At 58.0% G+C, this 21364-nt stretch overlaps 1 protein-coding gene across 1 annotated transcript in view; it reads left to right on the top strand.

The window, feature by feature from the left end:
- Positions 1 to 8612, top strand: part of LOC142819582 (guanylate-binding protein 3-like) — a 99073-nt gene extending 90461 nt beyond the window's left edge. Inside the window, exons 17-19 of the mRNA XM_075907688.1 lie at positions 659 to 969; positions 5026 to 5118; positions 7984 to 8612. Of these exons, the coding sequence (XP_075763803.1) occupies positions 659 to 969; positions 5026 to 5118; positions 7984 to 8013 (434 nt within the window). The 3' untranslated portion in view covers positions 8014 to 8612. The remainder of the gene's footprint in view (positions 1 to 658; positions 970 to 5025; positions 5119 to 7983) is intronic.
- Positions 8613 to 21364: the final 12752 nt, after the last annotated feature.

The raw sequence follows: 21364 nt of genomic DNA, 5'->3' as shown, positions 1-21364 counted from the left end.
CCTAACTCCCATTCACACACGGCTCTCCTTTGCCTTTACAGGCTGGATTGGGGCAATGAAGCTGCCAGGTGCTTAACCCTTTCCAGCCCGTGTCACCCTCTTTGGGCTCTGCCCGTCTGTCCAGCGGGGGTGGGGTCTGGGTAGGGCTGCCCCAGTCAGTGTGGAAGGTGGGTTTGGTTTGCCCCCCGGCCCCAGCAGGGAGCTCCATGACCCTCCCCCAGTGACCCGCTGCTGCAGGTGGGAGACAGACGGGAACTTCCCGCCCATCTCTCTCCCTGCGGGGACACGCGGGGTGTCTGGGCTGGGGGCGTGACTGGCAGGAAGGTCCCAGCTCTCCTGCTCTGGCCGGGTCACTTCCCGCTTGCAGGACAAGTCGGTGCTTGGCCAAGTGTAACCTGACCCCTCAGCCTGACCCGGCGTTCTCTGGGGCCCAAAGTGGGGCCCAGTCCGGTCTGTGGGAACCCACCTGCAGCCCGACCTGTGGAGCAGGGGTGGCCATTGTATCGCCATGGAAACTGACCGGCGCCTCCTGTGGAGAGGGAGCTGCCAGGTTAGAATCAGCCCCAGCCCCTGTCTGCCGGGCTGGGCGCTCTCTGCCCCATGCAGACTGCACAGCAGGGGGCTGATGCCGGGTTCTTTGCATTTCCCATTTCCACAGCTGACCAGGCGAGGTTGGAGCAGCTGGAGCAGAAGCGCAAGGCAGAGGAGGAGAGGAGGCAGCAGCTGGAGCAGCAGAGGAGGGACCTAAAACGCAGCCACCAGGAGAACATTAACCAGGTGGAAGCCAAGATGAAGGAGGATGCTGAAAAGCTGAAGCAGGAGATGGAGGCAGCTCTGCAGAGCAAACTGAGGGAGCAGGAGAAGCTGTTGGAACAGGGATTCAAAGAGAAAGCCAAGCTGCTGAAAGAGGAGATGGAGCAGCTGAGGAAGGAGGCAAAGGAGCGGAAGGAGAAGCAGCAGCAGGAATTGGTGAGTCCCAAAAGGGCTGGAGGGGCGATGCACAGAGCATTTCCCCCAGGGCCAGTGTGGGGAAAGCAGGGAGTCGACACGCTGCATTAACCCCCCGGCCAGGGGAGATCTGCCTTCAAATGCTGCAGCTGCTCTGTTGCTTTCTCCTTTATTTAATTCCCCCCTCAGCTCAGTGCTGCCTGCGCCAGGGCTGGGTCTCTCAGGGGTGGGGCTGGGCCTCGGTTTCCCATTCTGCTGGCCGATTGGAGACGGGCAGGTCGGATGAGGGCCTGTCCCACATGCACTGGGAGGCGGGTTGGGGGCGGGGGAATTGTGTGTTTATCCAGCCCCTGCCCGTGTTGGCTCCTGAGGGCTGTGGAGAGCAGCCTTTAGGAGGTGAGCAGGGAGGAGGAATCCTCCTTCCTTCCCATCTGTCTAATCAGTGTCACCCGGCGCCCCTCACTGCCGCGTCTGGGCCCCTCCACGCAGAATCAGCAGAGCGGGGCCGGTTGCTCGGGCCTTGTTGGGACCAGTCACGGGCTGGTCACTGAGCCCCCAGCCGGGCAGAGACAGGATCTAACTTCCTGCCAGGCTGTGCTGCCATGGCAGCCGGGCTGCTCATGCTGGGCCAGTATTAGGGTTGCCAGATGATTTAAGGAAAAATACCAAACACCTTCCCCATCCTCCAAAAAAAAATCACCGTGGAAAAAAAGTCTGTTTAGGGAAAAAGAAGGGGGGAGACCAGGGCATGAACAAGGGAGAGGGGGAGGCAGGGGAAGGTAGAATGGGGTCATGGCGACAGTCCCCCAGGCCTTGGCCACTGGGCTGCGGCACCTCCCGAAGGGGGTTGGGGTAATGGAGGTGGGGAGGGGCCCGTGCTGACCCCGGGCTCAGATGGCTGGGTAGAGTGTCTGTCTGAAGCCACATTGTCGGTTAGAGTGATGGTGATAACTCAGCCCCCAACAGGGAGAGAAGGTGACTGCTCTGCCTCAAAGGTGGAGGAAGGGGAGCCCACAAGCCCAGGACCCTGAGGCTGGGCAGCTTCAGACACGGAGCCTGAGCTGGCCAGGTTGACGGGCAGCACTAGGGGTGCCCCGAGGGTGAGGACAGAGGCAGCCGCCTGGGACATGGGGGAGGGAGGAGGAGGGGGCGGCACAACTGAGTCACTGCCCAGACCGAGGCCCGTTGGCAGAGGGTCGTCCTCCCCCTGAGCAAGCGGGGTCAGACCCAAGGCCTCCATCTCCTCAAAGATGGAGCAGAAATCCATCCCCACGGCCCCAGAGTCCGCCCCGCTGGTCGCCGAGGCAACAATTGTCTCGGTGGTGACAGCGGGGGGCACGGATGGTACAGGGGCAAGGGGCCTCCTCAGGGATGGGCTTCACGGGGGGGGGGATGGTGCCGTCCCCCCATGCTGCTTGTCAGGGGGTTGTTGGCGGCAGTGGCCTCCCTCGGTATTTTGCGGAGGGGGGCCTTCCCACCCACCTCATTGGAGGGGGGAGATTGAGCCCACAGGCCGTGGGCTCTGTGTTTCTCCCCGTCGAGCATCCAGACGTCCGAGGTGGAGGTGGAGGTGGTGGTGGAGGTGGAGAGCTGGTTGTCAGGGGCAGGGCTAGGAGGGGCAGATGTTTTCGGGGAGGGGGGGTCGGGGAGGCAAGGGAGGAACAGCGGGGAGCAGTCCCTCTGGACATGCCCCATTGCCCGGCAGAGGAAGCACCGGGTCTCCCCCGATGAGTAGTGGACCCCATAAAGGGCCCCCTGGTAGGGCACCAGGAAGGACCCTTCAAGCGCTACCCCCATCACGTGCCACCAGCAGCATCTGCAGCTGGACAGCATGTGACGGAGGGTGGGGTCCTTACAGCCCAACGGGAGAGGGCTGATGGTTGAGATTGGTCTCCCCAGGGTGGAGAGGGGAGGCAGCAGGGCGGCATTGGGGTGGAAGGGTGGGACAAAAGTGAGGACCACCCATACGCCCAGGTCTTCCAGTGGTTTGAGGGGCACATGTACCACCCTCGCCAACATTTCGGAGGCTGCCACCATGGCCAAGGACCCCCCAGCCCTCACCAGCAGCCGCATGTATGTTTCAATGTGGGGTGAGGCAGGGACCAGCAGGCAGCAGAGGCCGTACTTCCTGGTCAGGGTAGGAAAGGGGCCCCAGCCCCCCCGGATGGAGCTGGAGGTGGCAGTCGGGGCTGAAGATGTGGAGGGATGCGGGAGGGTGGCAGGTGGATCGCTCCCAGAGCTATTGGGAGGAATGGCAGGGGAAGGAGGGGCTGCGACAGGTGTTGGGGCCACAGTGGGCAGGGCAGCCTCGGCCGTGTGAGCTTTGGCCTTTCAGGCCAGGCCTTTGCCCGTTTTTTCCCCCAAACTCGGGGGAAGGGGAGCGACAGAGGGAAAGAAGCGGCAGCCAGTCCTTCTGAAGGTGGAGGAGGAGGGTGCAAGAGAAAGGGGCAGGGGTGCAAGGGGAGAGGGTGGGTGGGAGTGAGAGGGGTTGTGATGGGGGGAAGGGAAGCAAGCACTCCCTCCCACTAAGTTGTTTGTAAGGAGGGAGGGCGCTAGTGGAGGAAGGGCACAGCTGGGAAACTGAGGAAGGGGAAGCTAGCGACTGTTCCTCCCTGCAAGGCTGGAGCAGAAAAGGAGGGTGCCAGAGGGAGGAGCAGGGATGTGAGGGGAGGGAGTTGCGACTGGGGGGAAGGGGATGCAGAGGAGGGGGTGGGCCTGCGTCCCCCCTTCCACCCCACTCTTGGTGGCAGTCTCCCCCCTTGGCTGTTGCAGACTCACAGCCTGCACCTACTGGACCCCGCCTGAGCAAGGGGATCCGGCTGGGTTCACCTCTCTAGGGGTATGTCTACACTACCCCGCTAGTTCAAACTAGCGGGGTAATGTAGGTATACCGCACTTGCAAATGAAGCCCGGGATTTGAATTTCCCGGGCTTCATTTGCATAAGCCGGGCGCCGCCATTTTTAAATCCCGGCTAGTTCGAACCCCATGCCGCGCGGCTACCTCTGCGCCCACAACCTGCCCCGCCCAGGCTGCAGGGCTCCTCACACAGCACCTGGCCACCCCTGCCAGCCCTGCCCTGGCCCTGCTCATCTCACTGTTTGGCTTGTGGCTGGAACTGGCAGAGGCTGGGCTGCCTGCACCTCTGTGTGTCGCATCCTTACCCCACGCAGGGAGCCTGCCCCAGGGAGAAATGGAAACACTTCCCCTCCCGGCTCACTGAGCCGATGCCCCCCCTCTGCAGGGCCCCTCCCTGCCGCCCGCACCCCCTGCTTGAGCTCAAGGCTCTGGGCTCAGCTCTTAGCGCCGTTTGGGTCCAACTTTCAGCGCCTGCCCCAGTGGATGGCAGGTCCATGTTCACACCCCTCCCCCTCCGCGCCTCCTCGCAGGCTCCCTCCTCCACTCGCACCCCCTCCCAGCCTGGGGTCTACAGCTTGTTCTCTGATCTCACCCAGCACCCTCAGGGCCCAGGCAACGTCTTCTGACCCCTCCCTCAGGAAAGTGACCCTGTGAGTAGCCAGCACCTGGGCTAGACGGGTCTGTCAGCTGGTGGCCGTGATGGCTGCTCCCCCTCCTCACAGAGAAAACGTTTCCCCGTGTCTCCACACGCCATTCCGGCCTGCGGTGCTGGTGGAGGGCTTTGTTCAGCCCAGAAAGAGCTCAGGCCTGCGAGAGGTTCATGCTCTTCTCTGAGGCCTGGATGCTACAAGTTCTTATAGTCCCCTCACGGCCCTGGAGAAACAGGTGGGTGCAAGACGGCCTAGCCCAGGCCCCGAGTCTGTGCTCCTCTGGCACCGGGTAGCCATGGCAACGTTCCCTCAAAGGCCTTTCTCCTCCCAGGAGCGAGAGTTCCCTTAGACCAATGCAAGTGCTCAACCAGGAAGGACATTTCCCTCCAGATTCCCCACCTGGACATCCAGGGCAAGACACTTTTCTCTTGAGCAGCCCCCCTCCCGAGTGCACTGCAGGGGCCTTTCTTCTGCCACGGCCCAGTCACCTGCTGTGCGCATTCCCGCCAGCGCCTGTCATCCCCAGGGCACTCAGGAGGCGCCTCGTTAACTCTCATTGCATTATTCCAGAACCAAAAGAGAGCGGAAGAGCAGTTGAAGTGGGAGAAAGAAGAAAATGTTCTTCGGCACCAGTGGGAGAGAGAAGAAAACAAGAGGGATAAGGTAAGGAAACATCATGATCAGCTCAAGATGCAGAGGCTGAAGGTAGGAGAAGCTGCCCCAAGTGCCTGTCCCAGTGGTAACATCACCTGCAGCCCAGCCCCCAGTGTTACCATGTGACCGAATCTCTGGGGGAGAGTCCCACGGCCAGTCCCACGAGAGCATCTAATGTTCATGCCGAGTCGTCCCCTGCTCCGACCAACACACACGGAGCCGCCCAGAGCACAGGCACCGGGAGAGCCACCGTCCTCAGCAGGCGGCGGGAGGGGCGATACGGGAGACAGTCGCTGCAGGGAGGGATTCTGGGATGGCTGAGCTGACATTTAAGGCCCACTGTGTGAAACCCCGTCATGAAAAAGTGGGTTAATGGTCCCGGGGCAAAAGCCTTCACACAACCTACAGCTAAATTTCTAAACACCCCAGGAAACCTGCCTCCCCAGTCTCCTAGAGTTCTCTCAGGGGTCAGGGTGCACGTGGCAAAGCGTGTTCCAGTGCATGGCGTGTACTCAGATTTATGGAAAATCATCGCCTAGGTCCCTCCCTGAAGGCTCTTCAGCAAAGAAACCAGCTGTGGGATAAGAGGGAAGCTCCGCACATGGATGGTAACCGGTTAAAAGACCAGAAACAAAGGGAAGGAGTAGATGGTCAGTTCTCAGAATGGAAACAGGCAACCAGAGACAACTGCACTGGGACTGGTCCTCTTCAACACAGTCATAAATGCCTGGGAGAAAGGGGGAAATAAGGAGGTGGTAACATTTGCAGATGATTCAAAGCTACTTGAAATAATTACATCTAAAGAGGGATGCAGATCAGGCACGTCGAAATTTCTAATGAAGCGGGGATTTAAATATCACATGCCTCATTAGCATAAACATGGCTGCCAATTTTTTTTTGATGCGGAGCTTTGCCAAAAAAAGCGGCAGTCTAGCGGCTGATCTTTTGAAAAAGAAAACCTTTTTCGAAAGATCCTGTATACCTCATTTCACGAGGCAGTCTAGACACAGCCTTTAGCATGTTGCTAAGAGCTACAAAGTGATATCAAACGGCAGCTGAAATCCCTCTGAGCAGTGCAGAGCAATGCCGGCTGGAGCACAGAACAGCGTCTGCACACACAGACTGGAGAGGTCCTGTGTGGCTGTCACTGCCCCAGAGAGGGACCGGGGGGTCCCTGTGGAGAGTTCTCTGCAAACATCCACTCGACGAGCAGCGGCAGCCGAACAGCGACCAGGCTGCTGGAATCCTCCAGAGCTGGCGAGATAAAGCACAGGGAGGTTCTTGCTGCCTCTGTATAAATCCGTGGCAGGCCCACAGCTGGGGAACCCAATCTGCAGGAAGGATCCCATCTCCAGAGAAGGGCACCGGTTGGACCTCCTTGAACCTGGGGTCTCTGGTCCAGCAAGATCCATGCTCCAGCAGGACCACAGAGCCCAGCACAGGGAGGTCTGGCCACAGGGTAGGAGTGCAGAGGGGGGCTGGCAACTCCACCAGCAGTCGGTGGGGGAGTGGGTAGGTGGTGCAGCAGGGGGATCTGGCCCAAGAAGCTGGGTAGTAGCAGGGAGTCAGCAGCAGCAGCGCAGCTCCGGCCTGGCAGCAGCAGGGTGGGCTGAAGCCCTAGCGAGGGGCGGTGGGGAGGGGCAGAGACTACCCTGGTCCGGAAAATCCCCTTGTTTGGGACTAGTCAGGCCCTGAGGCTGCCGGAGCAGAGGGGTCTAACAGAGCAGAGGGGTCCTGGGCTTGGGAACGTCTCAGAAAAGGACCCAAATGATTGGGGGAGGGATCGGGTTCTGCGGGAGGAGGGATGAATCTGACTGGGATGTTTGGACTTGCTAACGAGATGCCGAAGGGGGGTGTGAGCAGGGGCTGTAAAACCCTGGCGGGGGAGGGGAAAGTGACTGAGGACGAGTCGTTTGCTCCTCCCCACGCACACGAGAACTAGGAGCCACCACACGGAACGGACGGGCCGAGGGTTTAGAACAACCCAGAGGGACCCGCAGTCACTCTGGGATCCCGCGCCAGGGGATGGTGTGAGGCCAAATTGATACGGGGATCGGAAAAAAGAATTCGCTGAGTTCCCAGAGACCGGCCCCTGGATGGCGACTGGCCAGGGTGGGCAGGATGGTGCCCATATCTACTGTCCCTATCATCAATCACACGATGGTTGCCTGTTCTGCTCCCTCCCTCTGGGGCACCTGGCATTGGCCACTGTGGGCAGACAGGACACGGGACTGTTCCTATGATCTAGCAAGCGCAGGAATCGTGGGTGCTCCGAGCCCTGCTCAGCGCAAGGGGCAGGCCGGTGGCTTTCCTGTGACCAGTGGCCACATGGGGCAACACGGCCTCTGAGCCACGTCCAACCCTTGGCTGTGCAGCGCAGCCTGGGTCTGACGTGCCGAGCGTCCCTCCCCCCTTCGCCGCCGGGGGACTTGTGGCTGCTGGGAGACGGGACACGAGGCTTCTCCTGGCCCAGACGGGCTGAGACGTCCCACTAGGGCGGCTTGTGTGACGAGGTCGGCGTTTCTCTGGGGGAGGCCGGGGGAGGGGTCCATGGGTGTCTGAGCTGAGCCCACCCTGTGACGCAGCCTTCGCGCTGGGCTCCTGCCACTCCAGGTATCCTCACAGAGTCGCCCCCTCACCAGAGAGATGCAGCGGGCGGGTCTGAGTGGAGCCTCCACGGGGCCTTGCCAGGGGCGCCCACGGAAAGATCTGTCAGCACCACAGGCCCCACAGCACCCTCTGGGAGACTAAACCCTCCTCCTGAGCTGTGCCTGGCTGGCCTCTCGCTGCCCCCCCACCCTCCGAGTCAGGTCTGGCCACGCCTGCCATGTCGGGGGAGCCGAGGGGACTGACAGCATCTGCTTTCTTCTCCAGTATGCGAAGCAAGAATGCATCTTGTCCTGAGCCGGGCCGGACCCGCGCTGAGGTGCCTGAGGAAACGTTCTGACCAATCCTGGGAATGACGCTCACCCAAGCGCCACAACCCGCTGTTGGGCTCTGGGTGTTCATTCTGCATGCTGATCGCCCGGGTGCTTCTGTCATAACCCAGAGAACTAACTAGCACCTGGGGACTAAGGAGTTAACTATGCCTCCTCTCCCTAGCCAGATATCTGGTCAGCCAATAGAAATCCCTACCTGCATTGCTAACTGGGACAAAGGAATTTTTAACTTTTCCCTCCTTTGTCTGAGTCAGAGCAGTTTTCTTCCAAGTAACAGGGAGATGGGAGGCCCCTCTCTCTCCAAGAAAAGTCTTCTCGCAATGTGGAAGTACGGCAAAGTTTAGTTAGCTCGTCAGTTTTATTGTGTTCTGGTTTGGAGATTTGGAACTGAGGTCTGTGCTGTTAGAAATGTTTTTGTCTTTCTTAAAAGTGTTTATCTCTCTCTTGTCATGAAGCTTTCTAACCCAGGGAATTTTCTCTGAGTATATAAATTGGTGGCTCTTTTCCATCTAGCCACCTCATCTATGCTTGCAACTGTAGTTTTGTTTTGACAATAAAAGTTTGTTTCCTTTTTCTAATTAACCTGGCATTGGTTGATTTTGGTGTCCTAGTTTTACCTTAGGGATAAGATACCCCAAGTGATCTCTTCCCTGATTTTTTTGTGGAAATACTAATACCTGGGTGGTGGCAGAGGATATTCCCCAAAGTCCGGGTATTAGGATTTTGGGGAGAAGTTTTGTACCAAAGCCTGTAGAGATCAGGCCTTGTGGTGCTTTCATGGGCCTCCACTCCTGAATTTGTCATGCCAGAGTGGAGAAAAGCCTTGACAGCTGCGCCGCCCACCCTGCCCCACACAGAGCCCTGGGGTGGGGGCTTTCCCTGCTGAGTGGGGGTTTGCCGGGGAGATTAAAGCTTCCTCTGCACTTTGTTCCCGGCTGTCCCTCGCGCCGACCCCGCCTGCGGCTCTGAGTGGGTGGAGCGGGGGAGGCATGCAGGGCCTCATGAGAGCTGGTATCCAGGAGGTTTCTGGGGGGTGCCCTCTGTGGATGAGCACCCCAGGGGATGGGGCCTGGGTGGGGGCACCCAAACATCATTTCCAGCAGAGGCCCGGGGCTGCATCAGAGGGAACTGGCCCAGAGGCTCTAGTGAGCCAGGATGAGGGGCTCAAGCAGCCTCACAGGACCCCATCTGACAGACAGCACAGGTGCCCCCCCCCAGGCGTTCATACCTCAGGGGCTGGGTGGGGGGGAGACTGGGTCACACGGGGGTTGGAAGGGGCCCTGGCATGGAAGGAGCCTGAAAGGCAGGACTGGGAATGGGGGCAGGGCTGGGGAGGAGGTGGGAGGGGTTAGGGGGACCACTGCCCAGGTTACAGGAGGAGGGACTGGGGGGGAGGGCTGGGGCACCGGAGGCTACTATGCTAAGAGGAAGCTGAACAGCACTGAATGCGCGTGGGGGTGACCGGCCAAGGGAGGAGATGTGTCCAGAGGAGGAGATGCCCTCTCCCCTGTACAGGGATTGTGGCCCACCCAGCGTCACACCCTCACCTAGGCCAGGTCTCAAAGGGGGGAGCTGAGCCCCCAGGCCGCCTGCCCCTCTCTCAGGCCGGGGGAGCTAGAGATGGGCCCAGAGGAACCAGGCTCCATCCATCCAGATGGGCTGAGCTTTGCACGGAGCATCCCTGCCCTTGAAGACTCTCCCAGCCCCCTGGAGACCCCAGCAACCCCAAACAGCACCTGGCCCGTGACCAGGGGTCTGTGAGCAGGAACAGCCCCAAACCAGGGGCTCCCCAGGGTCAGGCAGCCCCCAGGAGCTCTCTGGCAGAAGGAGCTCACCTGCTGCCCTGGCCAGGCTGGACTCAGGCAGTGTAAGGCCAGAGGGGTCCAGGAGAGCAGCCAGGCTGCCCTGTAACCCCAGCCAGCGGATTTCAGCCCCGGGGCTGCGCCCATTGATGTGTGTGCCTGGTGCCCCTCCCCCCCGAACGGCTCCAGTTGGACTCTGGAAGGAGACCCCCCCACTGTCCTGGGGAGTTGGCTTCTCTGTTTAATCGCCCCCCCCCCCCCGTGAAACATTGGCACCTCATTTCCTGTTGGCATCGTCTGGCCTCTGTGTGCCGCCCGGATTCATGTCCTGACCTTCTCCACCAAGGCATGTGGTTCTCAGCGGCGTGATGAGGCAGAACTAGCTCGTCAGACCAACCCCCCCAACCAGAGCCTGAGAGTGGGGGAAGGGCCTTGGGAAGAGCTACTAATGCTCCAGGGGACTGTGGGGCTACCCCCTCTGAGCCCGAACAAGCCTTAGATGGGACCCATGTGCTGGGTGCCCCCCAGCAAACGGCCTCAGGTCTATGGAGATTCCCCCTCTGGGCAGTGCCCCGGGGCTCCCCACCCCCACCCTGCAGAACCCAACAAGGAAATTAACATGTTACAGCAGGAAATGAGCAGCCCTTCCCCCCGCCGGTGCCGGAGCCCCAGGAGAGCGAAATGCCAAAGGATCCAAGACGTCCATGGAGGATTCACTCTAGACTGGAGGCTCAGTCTGGGACCCCTGCAGCTGGCCTCCTCTTTTCTTTGCAACCCCCTTTTCTGTTTTCTTCTAGCCACAGCACTTCCCACACAGCCCTGGATCAGGGCTGGAGTCAGCCCGAGCCCCACCTTCAGCCCTAGGGCTGGGAGAAGGGGCACAGATTTCAGCTTCAGCTCTGGGGGGGGGAGAGATTGGGGGGGGATGGGCACACACAGGCTTGGTCTCCAGCCCTGGATCTCAGCAAGTCTAAGCCCAGCCCCAGAGACCCCATGAAAACGGGGTTGTGACCCACTTTGGGGTCCTGCCCCACAGTCTGAAAACTGCCAGGCTAGAGCGGGCCCAGTCCAGACAGACAGTGGAGCAGCATGCCCAGCGGCGCCCATTGCGTGTCCCCGAAAGGTGCCAGTCTGCAGCCTCAGAGGGCAGCCTGGGGAGGGGCATGGATGAGACCCGTGCTCTCCCCTCCCATCCAGTCGCCCTCCAGGGCACAACAGAGGGAGCAATTGCTCAAGGAGGTTTGGGGGGTGATTCCCTGGCCTGTGGGATACAGGTGAGATCACATGATCAGAATATTCCTTCTGCCCCTGGAATCCATGACTCTCTGACTCATGTCAACACCCCATCGGAAAAATGCAAAAATGTTGACGGGGATTTGTCTTACTCAGCCTAGTGCAAAGTGCACGTGCCTCAACTTACCCAGCCGGGCCTGTGAGCACCACTGCTCCTCCATGGACACACTCTATGCCCAGTGTGGTCGAACCTCAGGCTGTCTCTGCTTCTCTGGGTGCAGCACAAGACTGGCAGGCTTGGGTCCCGTTAGCTAGTCCCAGTGTTCCCTCTAATGCTTTCCATCCACGGACAGAATGCATTTTGTTCTGTGCACTGAGGCATGTATGCATGTGCACCACCGATAGAAACAGAGGCTTTGGGCTAGCAGTGCTGGGGACGCTCTGCCACTCTGCCCAAGCATTCAGCTCCCAGAGAACACTGGCCAGTCCCCAGTTTGCAACACTGACCCCTGCTGATTCCTGCAGTAGGAATGAGCCAAACAGACTGCCCTCATGTAAGCCAACCCGCCAAACTCTTGCAGCTTCAGGCAATCAGGCAGGCTAGGTCTCCACTGCGTTTGTTTTTTGGAAAAAGATACACAAATTGCGACCCATGCTTGGCGTATCTTTCTCCGCTTGCTTTTTCAGAAGAGGCTTCTCTGACTAATGGCCCATCTATATGGGGCCAGATGTGGGGAAAACCTCCTGTAGCGGGTTCTATTTGAAAACATGGGAGGGTGGGTAGACTTCTAAACACCCCTCCCCCAGCCTTGTGGGAGGGACAACTGGACCCATGTCCAACTAATCACGGGGGACAAATAATGACTAAAGGGTCAGGGGAATGCGGGTCACAGGTCCAAAGTAGGGAACTGGATGGGGACACCGAGCAGAGAACCCCGGACAGCGCCCACTGCTCCTCGAAGCTGTCGATGGAGCCAATGGATGCTGCCCAGAGGGACTGTGCCCGGCTACGTGAGACCAGGGAGGAATGGAAATAGGCCCCACAGTCACAGCGAACTCCCTCGTCCAGCATCCACCTCCTGGTGCTATAGATAGAGGCTTTCGCCAGCACCAAGAGGAGACTGACGAGGTCTCACGACTTTGTGGGACCACGGCTAGGGCATGCATAAATGAAAAGGTGAGGAGAAAAGTGGAGTCACGGCTCCATGAAGTAGCCTCCAACTGATGTTCCTGATGGGCCACGGGATTAAGGTGGAATATACGCTGGCCCATCGGGGTTCCCCATGCTCAACTGGTCTTAAGTAGTCCCGGCCACTTGCTATAGGGGGTGGGACATGAGGGTGAGGAAATGTAATGTGTGGCGCATGAGCATGTACAAATGTTCTCTTGGCATGGTTCGGAAGCAAACCAACTGCAGAACCTGCAGTTGGCTGGGGGTCCAAGGATGGGGAGGCCAGGGGGACCCACGGAATAGGGGCCCGATAACAATGGACAGAGGATTTGCAGTGAGGGGGGGCAGGGCATACCCTCTCACAGGGACCACTGCAGGAAATCGAGAGCGGGCCGTGGCAAAGCCACCTTCACCTCCTGGAGTAGGTGCAGGAGGGTTTGAGGGGTGGAGAGCCCCATGCGCCGAGTGAGCGCTCGGGGATTCACCCAGTCCCCCCTGCTGTAATCCAGGAGGTCAACAACCTTGGTGGTTTCTGTCAGGATCAGACACCGGTGCACCGAGGGAGACTCCGCCACCTGCACGCGCAAGGCTGGATTGTGGAGCAGGGGCTCCGCGAGGAGGTCTGCTCCCTCAGTGGCCACAACAGATCTGGTCACTGAGAACAACCTCCAGGTCTGGAGGAGGTCCTGGTAGAACTCCGGCAGCTCTGAGAGGTCTCGCGGAAGTCCCCTCGGGTGGATAAAAAAGAGCTGCTGGTCGTATCGGAGCCCTCAGAGGCGGCGGAGGAAGACACACGCCAAAGTGCTCCATGCCGGACTACCTGCACTAAAGAGGAGTCTCTGCAGGACCTGGAGGTGGAAGGTCCGGACCCGGCTGCGCACGCAGATCAGGCTCTGGCCCCCCTCCTCCAGGGGGAGAGACAGGACCCCTGCAGAAACCCAGTGCAGTCCTAGCCAAAAGAACTCCAAAGCTGTCCTCTGGAACTTGGCCAGGACCTCCGGGGAAGGGCTCAGGGTGTTGAGCCAGTGCCAGAGCATGGACAGGACCAGCTGATTTAACACCAGCGCCCTCCCGCAGAGGGAGAGACACTGGAGCATTCCTGTCCATCTCCGCAACCGCTCACCCACCCTGGCCTCCAAATCCTGCCAGTTCTCTGGTGGAGAAGGATGTTTGGTGGATAAATAAATGCCCAAATAGAGCAGCGGACCCGCGCTCCGCCTGATGGCCTGAAGCACAGATGGGAGGGAGCCTGCCCGCCACCCGTCCCCAACCACCAGGCCAGAGCTCTTGACCTACTTGACCGGGGCGGAGGAGGCCACTGAGTAGATGGCTTGGCAGGTCTCCACCTGCTCCAGGTCTCCCAGGTCCTGGACCATGAGGAGCACATCATCAGCATACGCCAACAGAATCAACCGCAGCTCCGGCTCTCAGAGCACCAACCCTGTCAACCTCCTACAGAGGAGACAGAGGAAGGGTTCGATCGCCAGAGTGTACAGCTGACTCGACACATCCCCACCTGAAGCTGGCCGGCTCGGTGAGGGTCCAGTTGAGCCTGACAAAACACTTCACGAGGGCATACAGCACCAGGAGAAAACCCAGAAAACGGGGCCTGAAGCCATTCCCGGGGTTTTGTTAGTGGGCATGAGAAGGAGGGCTTCCGAGAACTCGGCCAGAGTGAGAGGCAGCTCTAGCCGGTTCCGGTCACCCACGCTGACCGTTGGGAGCTTGGTCCAGAGCACCCTGCAGGTGTCGGCTTCAGTCGGATCCAGAGAGAACAAACTGACGTAGAAGGCCCTGGCCCTTCCACGCATCTCCTCCGGATCCATGAGGGGGGTGCCATCCTCTGCCAAAAGATGGGTGACATGCTTTTTAGCCCCCCTCTTTTTCTCCAGGGTGTAGAAGAAGCAGATGCAGGATCGAAAGAAGACACCCTGGGCCAGGTGGTCCTTGAGGGCCTGGAGTTCCTCCCACTTCTCCCGGTATGCCTCATGGAGGGGCGGATCCCAGGCACCTCTCAAGCTTCAAGACCTCCCGCTACAACTGCTCTATCGCCGCATCCCTCTGCTGGCTGCTGTTTTGGGAGTAGTCACAGCAGAAGAGCTGGGCACGCACCTTCCCCACATCCCACCATCACCGCACCAAGGGAAAGGCAGGCTGCTGCACCCGCCAGGCCAGCCAGAACTCCCGGAAGGATGCCATGAAGCCCACGTCCTCCAGCAGGCTATTACTGAAGTGCCAATAGGCCGGCCCAGACTCTCCTGACTAAGGATAGAAATAAACCATCTTGTTAGTCTTTAAAGTGCTACATAGTCCTGTATTTTGTTCCTGACTAAGGGTATGTCTACACTACAGCTCTAATTTGAACTAACTTAGTTAATTCGAACTAAGCTAATTCGAATTAGTGCATCTAGACTTAAAAACTAGTTCGAATTAGCATCTTGCTAATTCGAACTAGCGCGTCCACACTGATTGGACGCTGGGGCACATTTAAGGGCAGCTGAAATCGGTTCCGGCAGGGCATCAGGTCAGTAGTTGCTTTGTGTGGCTGCTGTCTGAGGCTATCTGAGGCTCGTGTTTAAAGGGACCCCCCCTGGACAGCCGGTTCTCAGCTTTTCCGCTTGCTTGCCAACCTCGCCGAGGGGCAGCAAAGCGTTTCTCTCTGCGCCTGCCTGTGTTGGTGCTTCCCATTGGGGACGCCACCGCAGTTGGCAACATGGAGCCAGAGCTCGCCCTGGGTTTTCTGGTGCAGTTTTTGGACTTGCTGCTGCAAGCCTGCCAGAAATGGCTGGAGGCTGCCTGGCACCACCTGGTGCGTGTCAGCCCCCTGACTCTCCGCCTGGCCTCCCCAGGGAGGCCAGGCGGAGAGTCAGGGGGCTGACACGCACCAGGTGGTGCCAGGTTACCAATCCGTCGGGAACCAGTTCGGCGTGGGGAGATCCACTGTCGGAGCAGTGCTGATGCAGGTATGGCACTCACTGGCCACTGGGCCGGGGGGGAGGGCTGCTGCTGCAAGGTGGGGATAGGCTGCCCCAGGGAAAACGGGGGCAGGAGAGGAGGCAACAGTGCCCCACACCTTGGGCCATAGGGCAGGGGAGAACAAGGTGATGGGATGTTTTCAGAGAACAGTCCACACTGACTCCAAGAGCTCTCTAGAGTAGTTGTAGCCGAATTAGTCCCCATCGTACTGTACGGATAGTTGGGAGGATGTTTCCCAATGGGCATCGCTTTCCGTTTATCAACATTACGTTTCATTTGCCATTTTGTTGCCCAGTCATGTATCCTGGTGAGATCCAATCACTTCTCTCCACAGGCTGTGCACTCAGGTGAGTTCCCTGGCAGTAGCTCAGGGCTGCCAGAGTTTTGTGTTACCAGCTCCCAGCCAGCCCCGCATCCTGCCTTTCTCCCATTTCTGGGGGAGGGGCGGCTCTGCCTGTTGCTTTTGGTTTCTACCTGCAGATGGAAATTCATGCTCCCAGTTGGACACTGAAGCCCAAATCCCTGCAGCCTACGGCCCAGGCTCTGGCCACAGACCGGCAGCCCCTGTCCCTGTCCCTGACTCAGAGACGACTGAATCTCGCAGGGCAGCCTGGACAAAGCTGTGGAAGCTGTGAGCTGCTGCTGCCGCCCTCCATTTACCCTCCTCAGTGCAGCCTGGCTTCAGCCTCTGTCCCCCTCTCCCGCCTGCAGGCTCCTGTGGGATGGGAAAGTAGCACTCTGCTGCAAGTGGGCTGTGCTGGGCACACAAGGCTCCACAGGAGCCACCACCCTGCCTGGCTGGCTTGACCGGACCCTGTCCCCCAACCCAAAAAACAGTCCAGCTGCTCACCTGAGAACTGTGTGTTGTATTTGGGGTACAGTAGGTGGCAGGTTTAAAACAAACCAAAGGAAGCTTTTCTTCACTCAGCACACAGCCAACCTGTGGAACTCCTTGCCAGAGGACGTTGTGAAGACTAGGATTAGAACAGGGTTCAAAAAAGAGCTAGATCAGTGGTCTCCAGGCTTTTTACACCCAAGATTAGTTTTTAAAAGTCAGGGCAAGCCAAGATCTACCCCAGCCCTTCCCCAAGACCCCAGCCCTTCCTTGAGGACTCAACCTCTCCATCACTTGCTGTCCCCAGCCCTTACTCCCCCTCACTGGGCTGAGACAGGAGGTGCGGGCTCTGGTGTGGGAACGAGTGAGAGGTGCAAGCTCTGGGAGGGAATTTGGGTGCAGAAGGAGGTAGGTGAAGGAGTTGCTGGTCCAGGGAGGGGGCTCCAGGCTGGAGAGTGTTGGGGTTTCATGTGGCTCAGTGCATGTTTAGATCCGAGGGAAATCAGAACACACCAGAGAGAGAGAAACTCGACCATTTCCTTATTTATTGTGCAGCTCCAGCAGTTCCAGCAATCCAGCAAGTTCTGCAAATCCTGCAGCCAGTATCATGGCCACAAGCCAGGCATCACATGGCCCTGGAGTGCAGGCACCTCAACTGGGCTGGTGGGCTCAGTGGAAAGATGAAATCGTGCTGTGCTGCCCCCCAATGTCAAACCCCATTTGTGCCCCCTCATCCATCCGCTTTGCCCAATCAGTGTTTACAAATTCCCCGCACACGTGATCCCAAAGATGCTCCCCAGTGGTTGGGTACAGTAAGAGGAACCCACAGTTATTAGTATGAATGCGACCTGTAGTCCATGTGTTGTGGAATGACTGTAAGTCCCTCGTACAGTTCCAGTTTGATTGTGTACCGCTTCGGTGACGTAATCATTGTCCTCGGCCCCTGTGTCCCGGTCATGTTGTTCGGGATTGAGACGTTACGTTCCAAGGGCAGGTTCCCGGTTCCATTGGGAACGCGGATGCCCTGGTGTTGCGTTCCCAAATCGATGCTGCAGATCTTTGGCCAGGGGGGACCAAACATGTCCCTGTGACTCCAAAAGGGAAATTAGAGGCGAGGTCGGTGACCCAGCTTACTCGATCCGTCAACCGCTGATAGTGGCCTTTGCCCCACAGTCTTTAGCTGTGGGAGGAGAGGTCGTAGTAATCGGTATCAGGTGAGGAGCAGGAAAGTCTTTCCAATCATTCTTGGCCATACGGGGAATACGTGGACCACCCCCCCTTCCGCCATGTCTAGGCAGGGGACTAACGGCATCTGTAGAGAAAACAAAACCACATTCTCGATGTTTTCGATGCATCCCCGGCATGCAAATTAAGTTGTTACAAGGGGTCAAGCCCCAGTTGGTCGGCTCCAACACCGATGGCAATAACAACCCCCCGTTTCTAGGCGCTAGCCTTGAGATCCAGGCACCTGACCAGTTTACCAGCCCAGCTTGGGGTTACAGCCGGGCAGCCCTTTCAGCACTGATGGGTTTATTATCAGTTGTTGACACAGCTGAGTTTGTAAAGGACTGATAAGCGTTTCCTTGGCACAGCCGGGACTTCCTCACAGCCACCTCCCAGGGCACGGCCCGTCCGGAGTCGTGGGGCTTTTGTAATATTGGCCTCCTCTGGCTCCCTCGTTCCCTTTCCCAGTGCGGGGAAGGCAGCCGCAGCTTCCCCCCACCCGAGCCCTGTGGCTTTTGAGTGGCTGCTGGGCAGGCGCCAGGCTCCACATCTCCACGAGACAGGTTCCCACATGCTTTCCCTGGCAGGAACTCAGGGCTGCCAGAGCTTTGTGTTGCCGGCTCCCAACCAGCCCTGATTCCTGCCTTTCTCCCATTTCTGGGAAAGGGGCGGCTCTGCCTATTGATTTTGCTTTTGGTTCCTACCCTTTGATGGCAAATTCGTGCTCCCAGCTGGACGCTGAAGCCTAAACCCCTGCAACCTATGGCCTGGGCTCTGGCCACAGACCAGCAGCCCCTGTCCCTGTCCCTGACTCGGAGACGACTGAATCTCACAGGGCAGCCTGGATAAACCAGGGAAGCTGTTTGGTCCAGCGGGCTCTTCGGGTGAGATCCAAGATATAAATTGCCATGGGACTGGGGCTGGTCTTTCAGGACTGGAAGAACCTGTTCAGGGATGGAAGAATCCAAAGCATTGCTACAGGCTGGGGACCAGTAGTAATTCAGCAGCAAAGAACCTGGGGATTACTGTGGCTGAGAAGCTGGATATGAATCAACAGTGTGCCCTTGAAGCCAAGAAGGCTAATGGCATATTAGGTTGCAGTAGGAGAAGCATTGCCAGCAGATCCAGAGATGTGATTATTCCCCTTTATTTGGCTCTGGTGAGGCCACATCTGGAGTATTGTGTCCAGTTCTAGGGCCCCCACTAAAAAAGGATGTGGATGCATTGGAGAGGGTCCAGTGGAGGGCAACCAAAATGATTAGGGGGCTGGAGCACATGACCAACGAGGAGAGGCTGAGGGAGTTGGGTCTGTTCAGCCTGCAGAAGAGAAGAGTGAGGGGGGTTTGAGAGCAGCCTTCAGCTTCCTGAAGGGAGGTTCCAAAGAGGATGGAGAGAGGCTGTTCTCAGTGGTGACATGGCAGAACAAGGAACAATGGTCCCTAGTTGTGGTGGGAAAGGTCCAGGTTGGATATTAGGAAAAACTCTTCAGTAGGAGAGTGGTGAAGCACTGGAATGGGTTACCTAGGGAAGTAGTGGAGTCTCCATCCCTAGAGGTGTTTACATCTTGGCTTGACAAAGCCCTGGCCGGGTTGATTTAGTTGGGTTGGTCCTGCCTAGAGCAGGGGGCTGGACTTGATGACCTTCTGAGGTCTCTTCCAGCTCTATGGTTCTATGGTTCTATGATTCTAGATGTGTTTATAACCTCTCTCTTTTGTAAAGGTGTGGGTGGGCTGGGTGGGACACAGGAATAGCTGGGATGTCTGAGGGGTCTTGCTTGGAAGGCTTTCTGCTGGCCATGCTGTCAGAACAAGTGTTCGGTGTGGCTGGCTTGGTGACTTATCAGGAAGGACTCTAGTCGTGGTCTGTAAGTAGCCTGGTTTTGAGCAATTTGTCCTGAAAAGACCCTCACCGCGGTGCCCAGACTGACCTGGTGTATTAGTGGGTATTGGCAGGATCCACAGACTCTGGTCAGTGGAGCTTTGGGTCAGGCCCCGCACGGTTCTGAATTTGGTTTTGGGACTGAGAGTTTGGTTGGTTCAAAGAGCAGGCCCAACGAGTCCGTTACAGCCTGAGGGTCTTGACAGAGACGCTGGAAGATTTGTGCTCTGAGAAAGGAGTCGCCTTTGGGAAGGAAGCGTCTAACGAAGAACCGAGACCCTTGTTAGCGGCCAGAGACGCTGCAGCAGGAGGGTCCCGGGAGGAGTTCACAACTGAAATGTAAACAAGCAGTGGAAGAGTTGCGTCTGCTCGCTGAGCCGAGAAGGGCCGAGGCTGGCGGAGAAGCGGGTGACACGCGGCAGGAGGCAGACCGAGCACATGCAGCACGGACGGCGAGACTAGCGAGAAGCTGCCGGCAGAGAGCGAAGGCCCGGAGCAGGACGGCTGCATTAGCAGAGCCAGACGAGCCGAGGAGGGAACTGCCAGATGTGAGCTCCAGGTCACACGATGGAAGAGCGGCAGAGACTCCCCTCGGGGGCTCAGCGTGTAACCAGGTGGGCGTGGGGGGGGTTAGGGCAGGGCAGGTCTGTGGAATCCGGCTGGTGTCTTGCCATAGTGTGTATGGCTCTAACTCTGCGGTGTCACCTGCAGCTAGCAGGGAGACTGGTGAAGGGGGGTGGGGTGACTCCGGGCTGTGTCCAGTCAGTCTCTCTGTGACCAAGGGCAGAGTCTCTCTAGGGCAGTGGTCGATCGTGGGGGCTGCCAGTCGATCATGAGGCCGTGTGCTCAGCCTCCTTTGTCTCCCCCCCCTTGGAGCGAGCGCCAGCTTCCTGCGGCCTGGGGGGAAAGTCCAGTGGCTCCGCGCCAGAGCCGGAGTCTTAGGAAATGCCCACACTGATCCCCTCCCCACGCCCACTCCCAGCTCCACACCAGCGCGTGCACTTTTTTGTCTCCTTTCCTCTCCCTGGCTCCTGAGTGGCAGGATGGAAGGGAGAGCTAAGACAGCTTGTGAACAGCGAGATTGGAGAGGGAGTTGGGAAGGCAGGAAGATATACTCGCCATTCTTCAAAATCTTTTCACTACACTCCTTCCCTTCAAGGAGGCATTTAATAACCACTGAGGAATCTCGCAGAAGGAAGACAGGTATGGATGATGATAGGTCTGCGGTTGTTACCTGCACAGCGTGTGCCATGTTTGTCTTCCTCCTGGAAGAAAGAACGGATTTCATCTGCAGGAAGTGCAAGCTGATCGCCATTTTGGAAGAAAAAAAATAGAGGACTGGAGGCCCAAGTGTCAACCCTACATTCCATAAGAGAGGATGAAGACTTCCTCGATAGAAGGAAGCGTTTAATCCTTCAAGCACAGCGGGCCAAAGAGCCAGTCAGGGCAGTACAGGACAAGGAAGGGAACTGGCAGCATGTAACGTCTAGAAGAAGAAGGAGGCCAGCTCAGGTACCCTCCATTCCTGTAGAGGTAAGTAGCCGCTATCCGGCTTTCTCCACAGGCACTGTGGTGGAGAATGCTTTAGCAGGGACCTCTCAGGGAAAAAATCAGAAGGGAACAACATCTAGCGGAAGGCATGGGATGTGTAGTCCTAAGGACGGGGGTTCCATGACCACCACCCCCAAAAGAAAAAGACAGATGGTGGTGGTGGTCGGGGACTCCCTCCTAAGAGGAACTGAGTCATCCATCTGCCGTCCGGACCTGGAATCTCAAGAGGTGTGCTGCTTACCAGGAGCTCGAATTCAGAATGTGACCGAGAGTCTTCCAAAACCGATCAAACCTTCGGATCACTACCCCTTCCTGCTTCTCCATGTAAGAACTAATGATGTGGACAAGAATGACCTTCAGAGGGTCACTGCAGATTATGTAGTGCTGGGAAGAAGGATCAAGGAATTTGAAGCACAAGTGATGTTCTCGTCCATCCTTCCAGCTGAAGGAAAACGTCCGGGTAGGGATTGTCGAATTGAGGAAGTCAATGCGTGGTTGCACAGGTGGTGTGGGAGAGAGGGCTTTGGTTACTTCATCCATGGGACTCTGTTCCGGGCACAAAGATTGCTAGGAAATGCTGGGATCCACCTAACCAAGAGTGGAAAGAGAACAAGACCAAGGAACAATGGTCTCAAGTTGCGGTGGG

Source organism: Pelodiscus sinensis, chromosome 24 (assembly GCF_049634645.1).
Source record: "Pelodiscus sinensis isolate JC-2024 chromosome 24, ASM4963464v1, whole genome shotgun sequence".
NCBI lineage: Eukaryota > Metazoa > Chordata > Testudines > Trionychidae > Pelodiscus > Pelodiscus sinensis.
Note: the sequence above shows the minus strand (reverse complement) of the source record. Positions and strands in the feature narration are given on the sequence as shown.